This window comes from Eptatretus burgeri, chromosome 10, assembly GCF_056783735.1.
Source record: "Eptatretus burgeri isolate ZD-2024b chromosome 10, Ebu_testis_v1, whole genome shotgun sequence".
Taxonomy (NCBI): domain Eukaryota; kingdom Metazoa; phylum Chordata; class Myxini; order Myxiniformes; family Myxinidae; genus Eptatretus; species Eptatretus burgeri.
This window is the reverse complement of record NC_140970.1, coordinates 42827836-42850861: the sequence shown is the minus strand read 5'-3', so window position 1 is coordinate 42850861 and position 23026 is coordinate 42827836. Positions and strand designations below refer to the sequence as shown.

The window sequence follows — 23026 nt, the reverse complement described above, 5'->3', positions numbered from 1 at the left end:
GTTATGATGACTTGTGAATGTTTCTGTGGCTAACACCCTAGACAGGTTAACACCATCAAAAGGTGTCGTAGGTTTATCTGATCAGCTGTAAGAATCGAACCCACATCAGTGAGGGCAATGCAACAAGGCTTCACCCACTCATCGAAAGACCTGTTTCATGGGTTGGGGTGTGAGAGGATAAGATAAAACAACCATCATCACAAAATACTTTAACGATCCCCCAAAGTTGGTGTCGCATATCGCTGGCACATAGATTCACTTCATGGCTTGTACCATATGGCTATTTCATTGGAAAACAAACACACAACTAAACTCTGTAGAAGATTCTACTTTGTTTTAATTTTTTTTTCTTCCAGCAATTAAAGCTCAATAAAGGGAGAGGATAAATGATTGAGGACAGTACAATGCTTTCCTTGGTTGGATATGACGCATTAAACTTTATGATGTGATGTCAAACACATGGCCTCACATGATGTAGCACAAGTTTGGTGTTTGCACACTTCACAGAGTGCCAGTATTACGGATAGCCACTCCCGAAGGAGCATATCATCGATGTCTGAAGAGCACTTGAGTTTGGTGGCCTCTCTGTTTACTACCATCTCTACTCAGGTCTTGCTTCTACTTTAATCATGCTATCCCTCCCCAGTCTTTCCAGGATGCACTTGTTCTTTCAGCAACCCCTCCTTGTGAAATTCCCAACATCCAGGCTTACCGCACACTTCTACCTCTCTATTCCTCTTTCTTCCCACTTGGGGAAAATCCTTCCTCAGTTTATTCGATCCGACTCTTCCCTACAGGGCTACACGTTAGCACTACACCACCACCTCAGGTTAACCTCCATCCCGATACTCATGATAATCATGATCTTTTCATTCATCCACCTTTAACACTATCCATCAAATTTGCAGGTATCTATGTTTCCTTCTCTCTTTTCTCTCCTCTTTTTTTATTCACTCTCTTGTCACATGACGTCCACATGTTATACCTACCTTCTATCACCTCGTTTTCTTCACGACCCTAAGCTTTACGCACAAAAATATAATTATCGTGGATTATTACATTTGCTGTTTTTGTCACGCGACCCAATTCATAATTCTCTCATTTCATTTATAAGTGATCAAGTAAATTTCTTTCTAGGAACAGGTTCTTCCGAGCCTGTGTCTTGGACCTCCACCATCAACCTTAAAGGTGATAATGCAAACATTGTGTGGGAATCCAGAAATTTCAGTCATTTACTATTCTTTTTTCACAAAAACTAGCAAGCAGTTGATATAACACTGATAGGGAAGAAAGATGCAATGGAGGAAGAGGTTTGGGTACATGGTGATGGAGGTGAGAAGGGATGGAGGGCTATTAACTGGGACACCAATGGGAAAAGGCTGTTACGGACAAAGCAGGAGTAAGTTATAAGGACAAATAGCTAAAAAGATACAATAAAGGACACAGGCAAATAACTTACTTGCTTGGATGCACTCTGGCGTTATGCAAACATTTCCTTGTTTGTCTGAGAACAAAAAGGCATTGTGACTTCAACACTTATGACCTTGTGTGGAAGAATCGTATCTCACCCAAAAAATTAAAATAACAGAAATTGAATCAAAAATCTGCAACTTCTCTTCTAGTGGGACAGGATCCTTAATCAACGTCAAATTTCACAAAGTATCATCATTGTTTGGCAAAGTGGCTTGGAAGAAAAGTTTTTGTGTGGCTTCTCCAAGCAGTTTGGTTGGCCTGTTCCTCTAAGTCTAACCCCTATTAATTCATTCTGTCCGTCATTTCTTTCTGGCTGGCCTGTTTGTTGTTTCTATCAGAGTAAACAGCGATCGTGTTTTTAAAAAAAAAATATATATATATATATATAAATACTTTTATGACTCCACATGTCTCACATTATTCATGTACATGAGGTGCAAGATCCTTTATGAGCCTTAATGTTTGAAATAAATAAATAAAGGCTCTTTTTCATGAAATCTTTGAATTATGTATCCGCATACTTACATCACAGAGGACAACGAGGAGTTTCTAATTCCATTATTGGCAGTGAGATTATGTGATGTCATTGTTTTGTTTACATAAGTAAGAAGCAGATTTTGAAATCAATGACAAATTAACAATTTTTTTCATTCCGGTTGGTCCACCAGATAGTGTCCAACATTAGATCATTTCTGGTATTGGTGTAGTGCAGGAATGATGGGTTCATCAACCCATCAGGCCTGCACTACACAAACACCAGGTACTATCACTCATCAACAGTCAACACACACACGCACACAAACGACAACATGGGATTTAAAATGAATCGGCTCTTCCAGCTTTGTGTGGACTGACAAAATACAACACAGAATGTTTGTGTATTATAATGTGCTAAAAGACTTATGTGTACACTCTACGATGCAGCACCCATTATAGTAGACGAGCAGAGTACCCGCCCGGCGGGCGATCTTGTTCTAAGCATGCAAAACGTTCTTCTGACACATAACTTTATTTTGGCGGTGTATAGGAAACTGACAGCACTGTATCGGCAAACAAAAAAAAAACCCATGAAGTTACAGTGCCTACAGAAAATATACACCCCCTTTCAGATTTTTCACCTTTTGTTGCCTTATAGCATGGAATTAAATTGCTGCGTCCATGTTCCACCATAACTCCAGGGGCCTCCGTCTGGCCATCCCCCAGGCAGATGCCTGGTCCATCCCCATCTCCTTGAGATGATGATCAACCTACTGCAACCACGAGGAACGTGGTCGGCCCATTGGCTTCCACCACTCATGAGGCTCCCTCGCTGAAAGAATCTGGTGAGCAGGATCAGCATCAGGAAAACGAGTCACATGTCCATACAATCGCAGCTGACGCTCACGGACGATGCAGGAAACAAACCTCATTTGAGTATCTCTCAGCAACCGGTCGTTGGACACAAAGTCCGACCAGCGATAGACAAGGTTTCTCCAAAGAGACCTGGTTCCAAAGGAATCAAGTCTGTCTCAGACCCTTGGTCAGAGTCCAAGTCTCACATCCATGGAGCAAGACTGAAAGCACCAAGGACCTGAAGACTCAGACTTTTGTTCTCTCGAACAGGAAACGGCAGTGCCACACCCCATGATCCAGTGAATCCATGACTCCCCAGGCCAAACCCAGACATCTGTTGACTTCTGGCTCACAGACAGCAGAGACGTGAGTATCACTGCCAAGGTAAGTGAATCTCTCCGTGACCTCAACATCCTCACCACAAACAGGTACAGACAGGATCGTAGCATCCAATATGTCATGGAAAGCCGGGAAATTGGTTTTAACCCATTAAACCCATAATCCCAGTGGCTCCGACTCCTCATTCAAACCTTGAGGGCCCCAAAAAGGATATCTAAAGTTTCTGCCAAGATGACTGCAACATCTGCAAAATCAAGGTCAGAGATCTTGACATTACCAAACAATGCACTGCAGCTTGATCTCTCCGACATCTTCCCCAGAATCCAGTCCACACAAGTGCTGAAAAGTGTGGGGGCCAGTACGCACACCCCTGACGAACTCCATTAACAATTGGAAATAAATCTGAGATGGTATCACCACATCTCATAGCATTCTCAGTCCCAGAGCATAGTTCACATATCAGATTGATCAGATTTGGTGGCACTCCATGAAGACCAAGAATCCTCCAGATGGCATCCCCTTTCACTAAATCAAATGCTTTCCAGAGATCAACATAGGCTGCAAGCCGCCCCTGCCGAAACTCTCCTCTGCATTCATTGAGGACGAGAAGAGCAAGGATGCAGTAAATCGTTGAACTCTTTGGTGTAAAAACTGACTACTCTGGATGCTGGTGCTCAAGCAGATGGTGAAAACCCTGTTAATGATTTATTGAAGCAAAGACCTTGCCCGGCACTGAGAGCAGTGTCACCCCTCAAGAGTTGTTGCAGTCTTGGCGTTCACTCTTCCTTTTCCAGAGAGTGACAACAAGGCCCCTCCCTCTTCCAGTCAGTTGGGATGATGCCTGATTCCAGGCAGAGCACAGAGCTGTATGCAATGACATGAGTACATCATTTTCACCAGCCTTGAGAAGTTCAGCATGGATGCCACAGATCCCAGGAGCTTTACCCCATTTCAACCGGTTAATCGCACCCGGTGTTTCCAGAAACAAAGGTGGATCACATTTGATTGGAGGGTCAGCAATAGGGACAGTAACACCCCCTGGCATCCAAATCGACAGCTAGTGAATCAGCCTGGTACAGCTGCTCAAAGTAACTGGCCCAGCGGGTTTCACTTCAGACTCCTCTCTCAAGAGCCCACCACACTCTGCTCTAAATGCAGTGCACTGAGGGACGAGCTTGGAGGAACGCAACGCGGGAATTCCACTGTAAGCAAGACAAGAACCACTTGACCACAGGTGATGCTTTACCCCCTCATAGATTCTTCATACATAGGCCTCCTTGTTCACCCTTAGTGCACGTTCAGTTTTATGCCTCAACTCCCTGAACAGCTCAGCTCTGTGATTCAGCCTTGCCCTGCGACTCTGTTCAATGGTATCCAATGTTCCTTGAGAGGCAAAATTCTTCACCCTACTGTGAGTTCCAAGACATCTCCTGGCAACATCAAGGACTGTGGCCTTAAAGGCACTCCACAACTCTTTAGGATCCCCCAAAGCACCCAGACACCCCAATTCTCCACTCAGCCTGTTCGCAAACTCCTCAGCTGCCCTCTCATCCTTGAGCTTGCCAACATACAGCCTAGGCTGGGATGGTACCATTCTCATGGATTTAAGCTGAAACTTCAGAGTTGTGACAACAAGCCTGTGGTCAGTGTTTAGGAACTGAGCACTCCAGTGGACCCTGCATTTCTGGATTATCCTGCAGCGATCATCAATGTGCACATGGTCAATCTCCTTTGACACACCACCAGCATTGGAATACCAAGTCCAGTGATGATCCTGTGGGCGCCGAAACCATGAACCGGCCACCCTAAGTCCATGACTTCTTGTAAAGTCAAGGAACTTAGTGCTATTCTGTTTCACAGTTCCATACCCATGAGGACCAACACATGTCTCATCACCATCCCTCTCAGTTACAGTCATTGAAATATCCCAAGACGAGAAGAGTATCTCACCTGGGGTACTCATCAACCACAGACTCAAGCGTGGCATAGAATGCATCCTTCACGGTGAGATCTCTTACCTCAGTCAGAGCATACAGAGAGACCTGGGAAATGACACCCAAGGAGTGACGAATCCTTTGTCTCAATACGCACTTTGACCGGTGTTATATCAATATTATCATTGGAGTCAGCTTATTGGACACAGCTGCAGCAACGCCTTGGACATGGTAACCATCAGAGTGACCAGGCCAAAAATAGGTGTTACCACCTGCCATGATCTCGCCACAATCTGGTCGCCAAACCTCAGAGAGTGCTGCAATACCGATGTCCAAACACTTGAGCTCAGATGATAACAAAGACAGTTTATCATCCTCTCTTAGGGATAAGACATTCCCGGCACCAACCTGAAGGGACTGCCTCAGGTTAACCGAAAGAGACCGCCGTCTGGTGGAAGCCACCTCAGCACCACCCTGACACACACTACTGCAATCTGACCCGTGAAGATTAGCCCATGGTTTCCTTCCTATCATCAAAGATTGGGGTCCAGAAGGCTGTGCTCCAATCCTGTCATCTGGTGAGCTGCCCTGTATAGGGCAGCTGTACTGGAGCTACTCCCACGGAGTGGGTTTTCAGATTTTTTAAAAATGCTTTTCGCATGTTTTGCGGAAGGAAGTGTTTTACGGTGGCCGGAGTGCAAAACCTGCCATCAACCTCCTAATAAAAAGTAATTCAACTGCAGGAGGATGTCTGCAGACACAGTTGCGCACTACATATGGATGGCCGTTGGCTCACAAGGAGCTCCTCTGTCCTTGGACAGGTTTTGTTCTTCATCCTGCTGGGTGTCCATATCATACACCCTCCTCACCAAGAAATTTGGTGAGGGAGACAGCTTCGTCACCGACAACCCGACCATGGAACGGGTTGGTACAGGTTTACATGGCACATGTAGCAAGTCACAGATCTAATCTGACCTGACCTGACATGCAACCCGGGAAGGTTATCCCGTGGTTTCCCTCCTATCATCAAAGATTGGGGATCCCAAAAGCTTTTGCTCCAATCCTGTTATGCGGTGAGCTGCCATGCGAAGGGCAGCTGCACAGGAGGTACTCCCACAGAGTAGGTTTCAGATTTTTTTTTCATGCTTTTAGTATGTTTTGCATAATGAAGTGTTTTATGGTGGCCAGAGTGCAAATCCTGCCACCAACCTCCGAATAAAATTGGCATAGAATGCATCCTTCACGGTGAGATCACTCACCTCAGGCACTCTCTCCACATCCTAACCCACAACTTCCAAGTGAAAAACAAATTCCACAAATTTTTGAAAATTAATTAAAAATACAAAACTAGAATATCTTGGTTGGATAAGTGTCCACCCCCCTTCCTTGAGTCATTCCCTTCCTTGAGATAAGTTGAGTCTTTGCTGTGAAATGCACTACCCAGCAGAGGAAACCTACTGCATCAGCTGAGTTAATACTTGGTGGAAGCACCTTTGACTGCGATTACAATTGTGATTCTGTTGGGATATGTCTCTACCAACTTTGCCACACCTTGATTGGGCAATATATGCCCATTCTTCTGCACAAAACTGTTCAAGGTCAATCAGGTTGCGTGGGGAGCGTTGATGAACTGCAATCTTCAAGTCATGCCATAGATTTTCGATTGCATTTCGGTCGGGGCTCTGACTGGGCCACTCAAGGACATTTATATATTTTTTTCCTTAGCCACTCCAGTGTAGCTTTGGTGTGCTTCGGGTCATTGTCATGCTGAAGGGTGAACTTCTGTCCCAATTTCAACTTTCTTGCAGAGGGCAGCAGGTTTCCTCTCGGCTTTTTCTGTATTTTGCTCCATCCATTTTCCTTCCATCCTGCCAAGTGCCCCAGTCCCTATTAATGAGAAACATCCCCATAACATGATGCTGCCACCACAATGTTTCAGAGTGGGGATGGTGTTGTTTGGGTGATGTGTTGTGTTGGTTTTGCACCAAATGTAATGTTTTGCATTTAGGCAAAAAAGTTCCATCTTGGTTTCATTAGACCGCAAAACGTTTTGCCACATGGCTTCAGAATCTCCGGAGTGGAGTTTTTTTTTTTTGCATTCCTCAAACCTGACCCAAGGTGGACTTTTTTGAGTAATTCCATCCTTGTTGCCACCTTAATATACAAGCCAGACTTGTGGAGTGCTTGGAATACTGTTGTCATGTGCACACAGTTACCAATCTTTGCTATAAAGGCCTGGAGATCTTTCAAAGTTGCTATTGGGTTCTTGGTGGCCCCTCTGATGAGTCTCCTCCTTGCTTGGTCATCAAGTTTGGAGGTTCGGCCTGATCTAGGCAGGGTGTTGGTGGTACAATACGCTTTCCACTTCTTAATAATTGTCTTGACTGTACTCCAAGGGATATTCAAGGCCTTTGAAATATTTTTATACCCATCCCCTGATCTATGTCTTTCCACAAGTTTATCCTGGAAGTCTTTTGAAAGCTCCTTCGTGCTCATGGTTGAGTCTTTGCTGTGAAATGCACTATCCAGAAGAGGAAACGCACAGCAACAGCTGATTTTATCCTGTAATAATCAGAATCACTTCAATTTAATAAAGGTGGAGGCCAATTAACTTGGTGTGTGATTTTAGAGGTGATTGGTTACACCTGAACCAATTTACAATTGCTATTACAAGGGGGTGGACACTTATCCAACCAAGATATTCTAGTTTTGTATTTTTAATTAATTTTCTGAAATTTGTGGAATTTGTTTTTCACTTGGAAGTTGTGGGTTACGATGTACAAATAAAGGTGAAAATAGTCTGATTTAATGCAATTTAATTCCAGGCTATAAGGAAAGAAAAGGTAAAAAATTTGAACGGGGGTGTAGACTTTCTATACGCACTGTTCATGCATGAAGTAAAAACATTCATACTGCTTATAATTCAAAACACTTCAATGTACTGGAAAACGTGGGGACAACAACACAGTATACTGCACTGTAAATGTTGGAGACTTGAAATACCCTCCCCCACCTGGAGGCGGCAATGCACAATATACATTTACAAAGATAATTTGCGTCCCCCCCACCCCCTCCCTCAACCAACACCACTGGCAATTATATAAACACCCCTATATATTAATTGGTGTGATGCTGATCCTATGTAGCAAGTCTGGATGTAATCAGCCTAGAACTGTGGGAGGAGTAGCATGACACACACACACACACACACACACACACACACACACACACACACACACACACACACACACACACACATACACATACACATACACATACACATACACACACACACACACACACACACACATACACATACACATACACATACACATACACATACACACACACACACACACACACACACACACACACACACACACACACACACACACACACACACACACACACACCGATCCGTGAATACATTAAGGATTGAGTAGGTTTGTGTGGAAGGGAAATAAAGACAACTATGACCACGGTATGGAATTACTCATTTGTATTCACAATGTGATAGCATGGCGGGCCTGTTGTACAATCAGGGGTTAGACCATTTGCCACCATCGTTTTCTGGATCCATGCCTCCGACTAGTTCCCCTGGAAGTGGGAGACAGATGATACCTATTCAAATTACACCACCAGTTGAACAAGCTGTTCCTCTCAATCTGCACGTTGATGAACAGATGCCTTCTCCATCATCCAAACAAACACCGTAGCCAGTTGACAGGAGATTTCTGATTTCCAGTGCAGGAAAGGAAGAAAACTCAAACTCTTTGAAAGTCTTGAACCTGTGTTTAAACACAGTCACTTTCTTTTCTCAAAAATTCTCTCAAGGGTTGTAGGATGGCAACGTAAGACAAGAATATACTATCCATGGCACTGAAATACAACTCACAGCAAACATATGGGGTTTGTTCTGGAAACTAAAAAGTACTCTCATCGGATAGACTGTCCTCAAGTACTTGGGGAATTATTATACCCCGCTTAACCACACGTTACCTTATATATCAAGAATGTAGTCAGTCAAGTGCTTGTGGAGTGAACGTTGACGTCCCTACTTCCAAGCAGGTGGTGATACAGTTGCCATGTCATCATCACTGCGCCGCTGAACTGGGGAATCACAGGGATGATCCAGGAGAAACGACAGTACAGCTGCAGGAGAGCACGGTGGTTGACGAGGTTAAACTGGGGTTGAGAGGATAGGAGGTATGATAGGTGGATCGGGACGGGTAGTAAATGGCAAAGCCGGGTCATCTTCATCGCAGGAAGAATTTCCTCAGGAGCCTTTGTGTACATGTGGGCTGAAGGATTTTGCCCACACTCGTACCTTGTAATACTCGGATGTCGTACACGATAACATGAGCATCGGAGTAGGGAGCCAGCAAACTTTCGGATGTCACACTATACTAGTTCCCGTCCATAGATACGACCAGGTAATGATCGTGTGCACAATATTTCGATCCGTCTGGGTGTAAGTATACGAGGTCTCCAACATCAACTGTCAGTGTGGCAGGATGGATAGTTGATGGGAACTTGGACTTCTCCACTATAAGTATGGTTCTTGGTGCGTTGGGCATGCTGAGATATCTAATGAGGTTCTGATCCAGGATTGGGATCTGGTGTTGAGTAAATTGGTCACGTTGAGTCCATATTTCCCATGCCGACAAACCGAAGGATCTGATATGCAAATTTAATTTTGCGGTAGATATGGAAATCTGGAGAGGTGAGACTGTACCTCCAAATGGGTCTTGGTGTAGTAGTTCAGTTTCCAATTCCTGAACAGATTTTTTCAGCTTCTGGGTTCTTGTTGAGATTTTTGGGTGCGACCAAGTTCAATGGAGATGTGGTAATCTTGCAGTTGCTTGTCATTAGTGAGAGACTTGAATGCGGGAGTTATGCGGGAGAATGGGATTAGTCTGGATGACAGCCGGTGGTTCATCCACAGGTCAATTTCAGCAATGACACAGAGTACGCCATCATGTAGGGTGTCACGGTGTTCATCGTTGATGAGAGAGATGTGGGTGTAGGCGGTCACACACACAAAAAACGAGGATCAGCTGACGGTCGCACTTTAGAACATCTGCTGCAAAAGTCACAGCAATTCTCTTGAGGATCATCGGTCGATTGAGGGAGGGCACAGGGAGCGTTTCTTTGCAGGGATGCGCAGTGGTGGCAACTGGTGATTTCATGGTTGATTGACTTATCCATTTCAAGGGCAAAGAAATGGCGATGCATTACTTGCTTGACCCTAATGGCAAGATGGGTGGTCAAGCTTGATGTGGAAAGTCAGACAACCAACATTCCATCTTTTTGATATGGTGGTTGAATTCAAGTGCCTCTTCACATTGTTTTATATTGGTCAGCTTCGATGATGGTCGGGTACCTTGTTTGAGATGGACATGCATTCGGTGAAAATCTGTGCACCGAGACTGCACAGCTAACCAGGCTGAAACACAATGTGAAAGGAAATTTGGTTTTACCTGTGAGGATGTCTTGGATAGAGGAATGACGAATGACAGTTTTCCATTGGCTCAACAAACAAACAAACAAACATCACAGTGGGGACTGTCACAATCAGAGGCATTCTGGCTGGCAAAAAAATTAGTGGAGCCTGCACGGTTGCAGAGTGATACCTGGTAACGACTGACTATAATGACAAGAAGGTGGAAACATGGGGACCAGCTGAGAATTTTCCTCGGCATAGCTTTTCAAAAGCTTGGACACATGGCTTACTATTGATTGTATTGCAAGCTTTATGGTGGGACTGGATGATGAATGGTCCAAAGTGCTTAGTAGCAATGGCGAATGAGAGTGCTTTAATTTCACAGGGAAGCCAGGTGACTTGGTGGCCCCTCAATTTGGTGCTGAAAAAGCCCACAAGCCGTTTCGTACCACTACGAGTGATGTAATGGGTGGCCCCTATTCCCATTTTTCTTTGCAGACCCGTTGGAGATAATCCACAATTGGTCTACAGGGCATGGAGTGATAATGGTTCAGTTTGAACATATGACTTTCTGGATGGCGTGTGGTGCTTTAATGAGGTCGGAGGTCCAATTCATTGTCTCTTTGGATGGGCAGCCAGCAACAGCATCATCTCGTGGAGACAGTCAGCTTAAACATCTGGAGATAACATGCACTAGGACTTTGTAGGTGCCAATAGAGAATCGAAGGCCGAAGACCTTTTCTGGAGTGGCGCACAAAGATAACGTGAAGACGTGATGGGGGTTGGCTGCAATAGTGCCTTGATGTTAAGTCCACCCAAGGATAGTGATGGAATATGTGCCAATGAAAGTCTTGGATGCTGGCAGGTTTAAGCAGTTCGCTCAGAGTGCATCCAGCAGCAGTTTCCAGTTGACCAGCAGTTCCTCTTGGCTTGCTCCACCGCAGTAGAGGTCATCGGCAAGTTTAGCTTCACCACCCTTCTCAAATAGATCTCCAAGTACACGACATGCGAGTTCTTCTCGTGCAGCTTTGGAACCTGGCATACCCATGGCCGATCGAGCATTGACCCTAACACCATGGAAATAAGTTGCAACACCACAATACTTCATCGACTCTTGAGACAGAGGAATTTGATAAAAGGTATTTGTCAGGTCAGTAGTGATAACATCTTTCCATCTCCCAATTTGTCAGTCACCATCAGAAATCAAGGAAGGCTGGGGCTTGCTTTAACGACTGACATCGGCAAACCCTGTGAATATTCGAAACCCACCACTGGATTTCTTAATGAGGAAAGATGGGTTGAGGTACTCGACATTAACTCCTATGTCTTCTGGTTTTAACAAAGACGCCCATGTCCTCCACCTTGCCAAACTTATGTTGCAGTTCTACGAGGTTGTCACATAAGTACAAAGTTAGGCAGTTTTTTGTTGAGGGCTGTCCAGGTCCCTTGTTCACCACAGATTGGAATGGACTGAAAGCCCAGCCATAACCTTTGGGCCTTGAGTCAAATATGTCATCATACTCTTGGAGAAGAGCCTGAAACTTGTGTTTAATATCCGGAGGGAAATTAGTGTCTGGGTTGAGGCAGACACTGGCAGAGTAGGGGTTTGGAGCTGCTTTCTGGAGTTGGGTTGTGTAATGGTAGTTGTCTCGACAGTGAGGTCTAAATGAACAAAGACAGGACGGATTTGGCAAAAGTGTTTATGGATTGGGGGGTGGTGGGATATTTTGAATGGATGTGGGTGAGCCCGATTGTCACAGCAAGGTTCAAGGGCATAAGTGGAGTCAGACATATTATCAGGGAGGTCCAATTTGATGTATTCTCCGGGCCAAACATTTGTGCTCTGGGAAGGGGCATTCAGCAGATGGGCATGGCGAATTGTATGGTGAGTGAGAGAGCTGCCAGCCGAACCGTATAGGTAAATATACCTGTCTTCGAGTAGAATGTGGTGATAAGCTGGGTGAATCTAAATGTCATTCATCTTTCAGAAAGGTTTTCCTGCCAGGACATCAACATCGAGATTCTCACCGTCGAGGCCTTTGAAGGTAACAGCCGATTATTACAAGTCATGACAAAAGTGACTTCGCCGAGTACTGTAAGTGGAGAGAAGCCATCGGTCAAGCCTGGCGTTCGATTAAAGGTGGATCTGGGCAGAAATTTCTAATTTGTTCAGGGTTCCTGGGATATCTCTTCGACTCTTCATTAAAGACAACGTGGGATCTCTAACGTTTTGAGCTCGAGGAGAGCAGGTGTCGAGCAATGGAGGGTGTGGAGCTCTAGGTTGCTGCAGTGAAACCCGAGTTTGGAAAGGGAATGTGGTGTCCTGCTACGCACCCACCCACCTTTGGTGCCAGTGGAGAAGAGAAAGAAATATTATTTGATGATCTCTGATAAGTTCTGAATGAAATCCCACAAAATGAATCTTATCTCCTCAGAGAGCACACATTGATGCCTCAACCTGCCTGTGAAACAACAGAATAACGGTTTATAGCTGGAGGTCTAGTTTTTAACCCAGACTCGGCAGATCAAGAGCGAGTGTGCCGATCTCGAACCTATTCTACCCGTGAAGTGTCTATGACATTGTATTTATGGGTTTTTTTTCACTGATCAAGAAGCTTTTGGAATAGGAGTTCCCTTACAAGGAACTTCAACACACGAGAAGGTCACTCGGGCTATTAAACCTGCACATTGGTTGCCAACCCATGGGTCTTTGTCCATGTTCTATCCTCTTTAAATGCTGAGTGTCAAGCAAGGAAGTATCCTGTACTACTTAAATGTCTTTGGTTTAATTCGGCCATGGTTCGAACCGCCGACTTCCCAGACTCGGAGTAGATGCTCCAACCATTACACCACCGAGTCTGGTCTCTTATTGCATAAATGACCCGCAAGACGAGGACATTAGGAGACAGTGGACAAGTCATTTTAATGTAATTTGGATATGGAACATCAGGTGAGGCCCTGAATCCAGAAAATTTCAAAGTGATTTAAAGTTTTTTTTTAAATAATCTTTTAAAAATCTTTCTTTTTTTTAAGTTTGTAAAAACGACAACAATTTTTGAAGACTAATGTTTAATTGAAACTATAGAACTTGTGATAAATGTATGTTGTGAAAAGGAATTAATTTAGAGTTGATGAGATTTATGAAGTGACTTTACAGTGCTGGAGTAAATTGTTCATGGAATGAGAAAAAGAGTCAGAGATAGAATGTGGAAAGGTGACATATGTGTATAAAAGTGTTGCAAGGTCGTACCAAGAGAGAAAGACTATTTTCAAGGCTAAAAAGCATACATTCCCGAGTATGGAAACTTTACTCAATGAAATCACCTCGCTGAGAAGCGTATAGGATCGTCAGAACCACAAGGGCGCAGCTGAGCAGCAAAATGATTGCCAAGGCAGCGACTCGCAGAGGGGAGAGCCGTTTCTTTCTGGGCCGTGTTTGTTTCTCTACCATTTCCATTTGGCTTTCTGATTTCCCCATGACACAGCATCTGCACCAAAGAGCAGCAAATGTGATGCAGGGAAATGTATGCAGCAAATCTGATAGAGCAAACGGGTAACATCAATTGCGACACAGAAAATGGGGCACATCACCTGTGGTACGGCATTCACAATGCCATAAAATGCGATACACATCAAATGAGGCACAGCGGATGGGACACAGCAAATGGGAAACAGCTAATGGGAAACATCAAATGTGACACAGCACATGGGAAACATAAAATGTAGCACAGCACATGGGAAACATCAAATGTGGCGCAGCACATGGGTCAAATCAAATGTGGCACAGCACATGGGTCAAATTAAATGTGGCACAGCACATGGGTGAAATCAAATGTGGCACAGCACATGGGCCAAATCAAATGTGGCACAGCACATGGGTCAAATCAAATGTGGCACAGCACATGGGTGAAATCAAATGTGGCACAGCACATGGGCCAAATCAAATGTGGCACAGCACATGGGTCAAATTAAATTAGCACAGCATGTGGATTAAATCAAATGTGGTACAGAAAATGAGAAACATCAAATGTGACAGCAAATGGGTCATATCAAATGTGGCACAGCACATGGGTTAAATCCAATGTGGCACAGCACGTGGGTCAAATCAAATGTGGCACAGCACATGGGTCAAATCAAATGTGGCACAGCACATGGGCCAAATCAAATGTGGCACAGCACATGGGTCAAATCAAATGTGGCACAGCACATGGGTCAAATTAAATTAGCACAGCACATGGATTAAATCAAATGTGGCACAGCACATGGGTTAAATCCAATGTGGCACAGCACGTGGGTTAAATCAAATGTGGCACAGCACATGGGTCAAATCAAATGTGGCACAGCACGTGGGTCAAATCAAATGTGGCACAGTACATGGGTCAAATCAAATGTGGCACAGCACATGGGTCAAATTAACGTGGCACAGCACATGGGTCAAATTAAATGTGGCACAGCACGTGGGTTACATCAAATGTGGCACAACAAATGAGAAACATCAAATGTGACACAGCAAATGGATCAAATCAAATGTGGCACCGCACATGGGTTAAATCAAATGTGGCACAGCACATGGGCCAAATCAAATGTGGCACAGCACATGGGTCAAATCAAATGTGGCACAGCACATGGGCCAAATCAAATGTGGCACAGCACATGGGTCAAATCAAATGTGGCACAGCACATGGGTCAAATTAAATTAGCACAGCACATGGATTAAATCAAATGTGGCACAGCACATGGGTTAAATCCAATGTTGCACAGCACGTGGGTTAAATCAAATGTGGCACAGCACATGGGTCAAATCAAATGTGAAACAGCACGTGGGTCAAATCAAATGTGGAACAGCACATGGGTCAAATCAAATGTGGCACAGCACATGGGTCAAATTAAATGTGGCACAGCACATGGGTCAAATTAAATGTGGCACAGCACGTGGGTTACATCAAATGTGGCACAACAAATGAGAAACATCAAATGTGACACAGCAAATGGATCAAATCAAATGTGGCATAGCACATGGGTTAAATCAAATGTGGCACAGCACATGGGTCAAATCAAATGTGGCACAGCACATGGGTCAAATCAAATGTGGCACAGCACATGGGTCAAATCAAATGTGGCACAGCACATGGGCCAAATCAAATGTGGCACAGCACATGGGCCAAATCAAATGTGGCACAGCACATGGGCCAAATCAAATGTGGCACAGCACATGGGTCAAATCAAATGTGGCACAGCACATGGGTCAAATTAAATTAGCACAGCATGTGGATTAAATCAAATGTGGCACAGCACATGGGTTAAATCCAATGTGGCACAGCATGTGGGTTAAATCAAATGTGGCACAGCACATGGGTCAAATCAAATGTGGCACAGCACGTGGGTCAAATCAAATGTGGCACAGCACATGGGTCAAATCAAATGTGGCACAGCACATGGGTCAAATTAAATGTGGCACAGCACGTGGGTTACATCAAATGTGGCACAACAAATGAGAAACATCAAATGTGACACAGCAAATGGATCAAATCAAATGTGGCACAGCACATGGGTTAAATCAAATGTGGCACAGCACATGGGTCAAATCAAATGTGGCACAGCACATGGGTCAAATCAAATGTGGCACAGCACATGGGTCAAATCAAATGTGGCACAGCACATGGGCCAAATCAAATGTGGCACAGCACATGGGTCAAATCAAATGTGACACTGCACATGGGTCAAATTTAATTAGCACAGCACGTGGATTAAATCAAATGTGGCACAGAAAATGAGAAACATCAAATGTGACACAGCAAATGGGTCATATCAAATAAGACACAGCAAATGGGAAACATCAAAACAAGTGCAGATGAATGAGACAAATGCACAATCAAATACAAAGCAGACATCTTATTAAAACACATCAAATGCAGCAGACAATGGATGTGACATTCACAAAATGCATCAAACATCAGATACAGCACGTATCAAAAGCGAATTCTCTGAACTGCATAAAAGTGATGCCATTCTTCAAAATGTACTTGGAGGCCTTTATTATTCCTTAAAGTTAATCAATTAAATTCACCAACACGGCATCTAACATCATTCAAAGCCAAAGTGATGGTAGCGAAGGAAGACTTTTGTCTGCCAATATGCCTGAGAATGTAAATCTCTTTCGACTAGCAGATCTCCTATGAACTACATGGTTATCGCATGATAATAATCAGAGCATGCTGAAAACAAGCATCTGTGTATCAACAGCAGTGTTCTGACACGGTCGTCATTATGCCATTCTACCTACGCCACAATAACACAACACACATAACATGATGACCTCAGCTTTGTCATACTTCTGGAAAATTACAAAACCTGCTTTTCCTTTGTGGGCACGACATAGCATGTAGACACGTTTCCAAAATACTTCATCAGACCTTTACCATGATAGCTATTTGAATTTCTATTTTGCCCAAAGGCAGGTCCGGTATACTGCCAAGGCAGGTTATTGGCATGGATTATGCTGCGTGATTTGCTGTTGACTTCCTTGCAGTCGTTATGGCAGGAATTTGGACATGGCGATGGTAATTGCTCACCTACTCTTCGTGAAGGACACACCGTGTGGTCTTTAACATTCATCAACTAATGCTGGCAGACGGGATGTCAGGTTAACGTCCATCCGAGGAGCAACTCACATTGACCGGGTCAGGATTCGATCCCAGACTAGACGGCTTTGAGGTGAGTTTGCGTACCTCTCTGCAATCCTGTCAGCCCCATGTTAGTTATATAAACACAAATCAGATAATCTTCCTTTGCAATCCAGCATGAACCTAAGATTTTGGTGGAAAACAAGATATTTCAATGGATGCTCAAAAACAGATCTGTTAAGTTGTCCATTAGAGGTCATGAAACAATAAAACCTCCGACATGTCGTTATTCCTCACTAAATATGAAAGTGATGGAATGTCATGCTCGTGTATTGCTAGTGTCACCTGTAATTACATGTGCTGCTTGCACTGTGCTCACACAAACTTTGTTTACACTGCCTTCCATGGTGTTGTTTCTGTTGGACTCTGCCAAAAAACCACGAAGGCAGGTTTTCTGCAGTTTATTGACTTTGTCATCATTGGAACAACGATGCTTACCAAAACATATCAATTCAGATTACAAGTTCGTTAAAAATAGGGCAATGTTATCGAGAATGGGCTTTATAATTGACCTTCACAGTGCAGTACGTGCAGTTTTAAATTCTACACAAAATGTTACTTCCATCATTTTTATATTTGCACATTTCAGGCAAGGTTGGCACAAAGTTAATATCTGTTTATACCAGAAGATATATAATGTGTGTGTGTGTGTGTATATATATATATATATATATATATATATATATATATATATATATATATATATATATATATATATATATCTCTTCTTCTTCTTCTTTCGGCTGCTCCCGTTAGGGGTCGCCACAGCGGATCATCCGTATGATCCGCATAGTGATTTGGCACATGTTTTACGCCGGATGCCCTTCCTGACGCAACCCTGGTCGCCTCTTACGACACAGGGATATGGTACACCTATTTTAACCGGGGTATACACCGGCCCAGTACACTGGTACTCACTTCGTCGACCTCGGAAGGATGACAGGCTGAGTCAACCCCCTGGTGTATTAATTCAGTGGCCCAACAGGGCTTGAACTCAGGACCTTTTGGATCCCAAGCCGCTGCCCTAACCACTGCGCCAACACCAGGCATGTATGTATATATATATATATATATATATATATATATATATATATATATATATATATATATATATATATATATATATATATATATATATATATATATATATAGATATATATACATATATATACATATATATATATATATATATATATATATATATATATATATATATATATGTGTGTGTTAGCTGAATGCACCTGTTGTTGCCCGGGTTTTTTGAATGAGTTTAATCTTCTGTACACAGGTCTGACGTGAGCCCAGTATCAGTTCCCGATTGGGCCATGGCAGTCATAGCCTAAGGGGGTTGGTGAGGGGGAAACAAAATAATGTCGGGACAGGCCCCGGGAAGGTCCATCAACTAAAGGCAAGGACTCTTGACTGGAGGGGGGGGGGGGAGGGTTTCGATGGTAGTTTATATTTAATGGGATTTACAGCCACGCCACACGGCCATCGTAATCAATTTCAACAGTATCCGCGGCCGTAAAATACCATTGCAGTAAGTCGTCGACTTACGACCGCGATCGGTTCCGACCGACCAGTCATAAGTAAATTTGGTCGTAAGTCGGCCAACCTTTATTTTTACCTTTATTTATAGTGTATCGGCCTATGCAAAAAATTCCATATGTATATTATACTGTATAATGATATGATTATAATCATCTGTAAGTCATATTTTATTAACATTTTCTTTGTTCATTATTGTTATAACCATGGATATAAAAACCATTTTTTATTGTTACTGTATAACGTTTTTTCGTCCGTCAGGTTTAAGTCAAACACTGCATCAAACAGTCAAACACTATTGCATGCACTTTCTTTCCTCCTTCGTACTGTTTGATCACCTGCATTTTCGTGGCGAGATCAATGGCCTTTCTTTCCTTCTTGGCAGGTTGAGGAGTAGACAAAGAAAATTTCCTCTTGGTGGACATCTTGGGGGTTTGAAGTAAAATCTTTACCGAGACCACGCTAACACACGGTAGAAATAGCGGGCGCTGGGGCGGAAACTGAGCAGCCTGAGTGGGCGGAGACGTGGAGCGGTCTGGTCATAAAGTCGTAAAGCGGTCGTAAAGTCGATTAGTCGTAAGTCACATAGGTTGTAAGTCGACGACATACTGTACATATAAACTACCCTCTAAAATCCACCCCCCGGCCGAGGGGCTACGCCACCTCACCTATAACCTTCCCGGGGCCTGTCCCGACATTTTTTGTTTCAGAGGTTTCCTCCTATCTTTCAGGTTCAGGAGATTAGCACGTGCAGACAAACAAACAAACACAAAACTTCAAATGACACACACACACACACACACACACACACACACACACACACACACACACACACACACACACACACACACACACACACACACACACACACACACACACACACACACACACACACACACACACACACACACACACACACACTGTTGCGGGCCGAGGGTTGGGTGAGAAGACCAACAGGAGGGGAAGCTATCTCGTGTTCCTACAAGACTCTCCTGAGTTGCAGGCCATTGCACACGGAAAATTCCATGATGTGGCGGGCGGGTCGCTAAGGCCTAAGTCACATTTGGCACGGCGGCCGTAGGGTCTACAAAATCTACGGCCACTAGCAATTATAGGGCGGCCACAGTATTTCCACGGTCACACAATGTAGCAGTCACATATGTTTTTATTTTTCGGGGAGCCGCATGGCGTATTTATAAATTGTGGTGACTGAAAACGTGGGGGGTGCTGTACGGTCTTTGATTTGATGTCGCACGGTGACCTTAGGGCATCCCTGCGGCGGCCATAGAATTTTCAAGACAGACGCAAGGTGCCCGCAAGGCGACCGCAGGGGGGCCCCAAGGCGAACGTGCGGCCAGACAGACGGTAACGAGTGGGTATATATACCAGTTCTTTTTTTACTGAAATAAAAATATAACAGTTCAGAATATACCAGTATATATAACTGAATATACAAGAACTATTATATATATATATATATATATATATATATATATATATATATCTGAATATACCAGTTCAGAGTACCGTGTTGACCCCAGAATCCGAACGCACCATTGTTTGAACGAATTGGAATCCGAACAATTTTTTCGAGAAAATTTTGTCCTAAAAACCGAACACATTTTCAAAAACCGAACACAACGAAGTGTTCATGTTTGTTCACGTGTCTCCCCTGCCTGTTCGACCCGCATCTTCGCGCTTTGTTCATTCAGTTGGTCGGTGGAAGTCCTCGTGAAAGCATCTCTCGTGTGTCGATCGCTACTTTACCTCGTGTTTTCACCATGATTTGTGCTGGTTTTTTTTTTTACTCATCTTGTGTTTTAATTCATAACAAAAAAGCAATCCGATCACGTGGTGTGACGGACTGTCAGGCAAGGATTTAATTTCACAGAAAAACTGGTTGTACTTTGGAATATCCATGATTACCTCAGCCCGATGCGTTTGATGAAAGTGATTGTGGTTCTGGGGGCATCATGTTTGATGAGCTGCCCTGGGGGCAGCGCTCTCGCAGAGTGCGCGAGCGATCGGAACCCAGGCCGGAGCACGAGCCTGTGTGAACCTTTGGATGTGGTGATTGTACCAGTTTACATACAATACACCGCCACCGAAGGTCATTTACTCATCTTATTTTACCTTAAACATGGGGAATTTCAGTTGAAAGTGTCTTGAAAGTGGGTTTTCTTGGGGTCCAGGAACGGATTAATTCACTTTCCATTATTTCTTATTGGGGAAATAGTTTTGGAATCTGAACTTTTTGCAATCGGAGCAGCCTCCTAGAACGAATTAAATTCGGATTCTGGGGGCACCACTGTATAGGCAAACACCTATACTCCGATCTCTAGCGGTAGCGCACGGTGGACGCACGGTCGATGCAGACTGCCACGGAGGCCGTACGTAGGATGCACGGGGGGCATAGGGGAAGTGTGTGTCAATCCTGCGTTGCCCGCAGTTAGTCACACAGACCGCAAGGCCACCGTACGTTGAACACAGGGACACCTTAGGACTACCCTATGGCGACCGTGGAAATAGTGCGGCTGCCGTAATTTTTTGGGGGTTGGCAAAATTCATTTTTCATTTATAAGAGCCTATGGCAGCTGCACGAATAACGCAAGCCCACCGTACGCCATACGTACAGTCGACGTGGAACACATCTATGTCACAGCTTGGCTTGTCGAATTGCTACGGCCAACGTAGAAATGAAAAAGTTAAAACTCCGCGCTATAATTCCACGGCCACCCCTATGACCTGTAAAAGATAGTCATATGGCGTAGGGCCACCCTGAGGTCATCTCAGAAACTCTGTGGCCACCACACATTTCTGTCAATTCAGGGGGGTACGGCCGCCGTATCCTAGCCGTCGAGCAAATGTGACTTAGGCCTAACTGACCGTGAATGCCAATAACTCAACCACGTGACCCGGGTCCTCCCGTCTATAGGTTAATCGAGTTACCTAATTAATCACGTGAACCCTTTTTTCAGCAAAGCAACAACTTGTACTCAAAGTGGCTCTCCTCAGGACATGGAACTAATTATAGAAAATTGTGTTAAGGCACACTAGGAGGCTTGGCTGGCAGTGAGAGTGGCAAAGAACACCTGGTTCCAAGGAAGCACAAGAGAGATGTGATGGGAAAAAGGTATGGCAGTGAGCATACAAGACATGCAGCGTAAAAGGAAGGGATTGATTCCAACAAGGTGTTTAACTATTAAGGATGAAGCTCGAGTCCCTTGCACCTCCATTCAGGCTCAGCAAGAGATGGAGGAGCCGCATCCAAAAAGTGTTGAATGCTCAGATTTGTTTTAACATGGCTGAGGTTGACAAAGTGAGACAGAGGCAAATTCGAATTCAATTGGAATAATTACCATCCAGGTTGGAGTCACTTGTGGCTATAAACAAGTTCAGAACGAGAAATGAGTGCGTCCCTCGATCATCTCTGTGACCTCATGCATGCAATGTGAAGTGGAAAGTACTGTAAGTACTAAGAGACGGCTCTAATGCTGTCATGGTGCCTATCCCGAAGAAAGGAGACCTTTCTCTTTGTGACAAATCGTGAGGTATCGCTCTTCTTGATGTTGTTGGCAAGATTCTGGCCAGAATCTTCCAAAGAAAGATAACAGAAAGTGATGGAAGAGGAACTGCCTGATTCCCAGTGTGGCTTCTGGAAAAGGAGAGGCTGTTAAAAATGATATTCAGTCTTGCAACCCTGAGAGAAGTTACATGAGCATCAAGCAAAGGTCCTCTTGTTTGTGGACTTTCAGAAAGCAAAGGACTCGGTCCCCTATGCTGCTTTGTGGCAAGTACTTGAGAAGCTCAAGCTCATATCCCTGAAAGTGTTGTCCTGCTAATTCGGTCTTTTCATGAGTTCCTGACTGCCTGGATATCTGTGAATGGAAAGGTATTGGACCAGATAGATGTTGACAATGGCCTTCAGCAGTGGTGCCAAATGGCACCAACTATGTTGAACTTGTATGCATTCTCTGTGGTATAAAAGGTAGAATGAGCATGCCACAGGAGTGTATGGAATGGGGATCCTCCTGAGTTACAATCTGGACCAGAATCTCTTGAGCTAGTGCACTAAGAACCCACCCCAAGCACACTTGACTGAGTGCCAGTTTGCAGATGATGCTGCATTCTTGGCCACCACACCAGCAGGTGCAAAGGTCACCATGAGAGAGTTCTTGATGACAGAAATGCACTTTGGACCAACTGTGAGTTTCACGAAGAAAAACAACATTGTTGTTATACGCTGGTATAAAAGTCACTGACACGAACACATA

At 44.1% G+C, this 23026-nt stretch overlaps 1 protein-coding gene across 1 annotated transcript in view; it reads right to left on the bottom strand.

Moving 5' to 3' along the window:
- Window positions 1-23026, bottom strand: part of LOC147018414 (membrane metallo-endopeptidase-like 1) — a 108789-nt gene that overhangs the window by 78135 nt on the left and 7628 nt on the right. Inside the window, exons 2-3 of the mRNA XM_085898033.1 lie at window positions 13846-14009; window positions 1460-1504 (exon numbers count right to left, since the gene is read on the bottom strand). Coding sequence (XP_085754159.1) covers window positions 1460-1504; window positions 13846-13999 — 199 coding nt within the window. The 5' untranslated portion in view covers window positions 14000-14009. The remainder of the gene's footprint in view (window positions 1-1459; window positions 1505-13845; window positions 14010-23026) is intronic.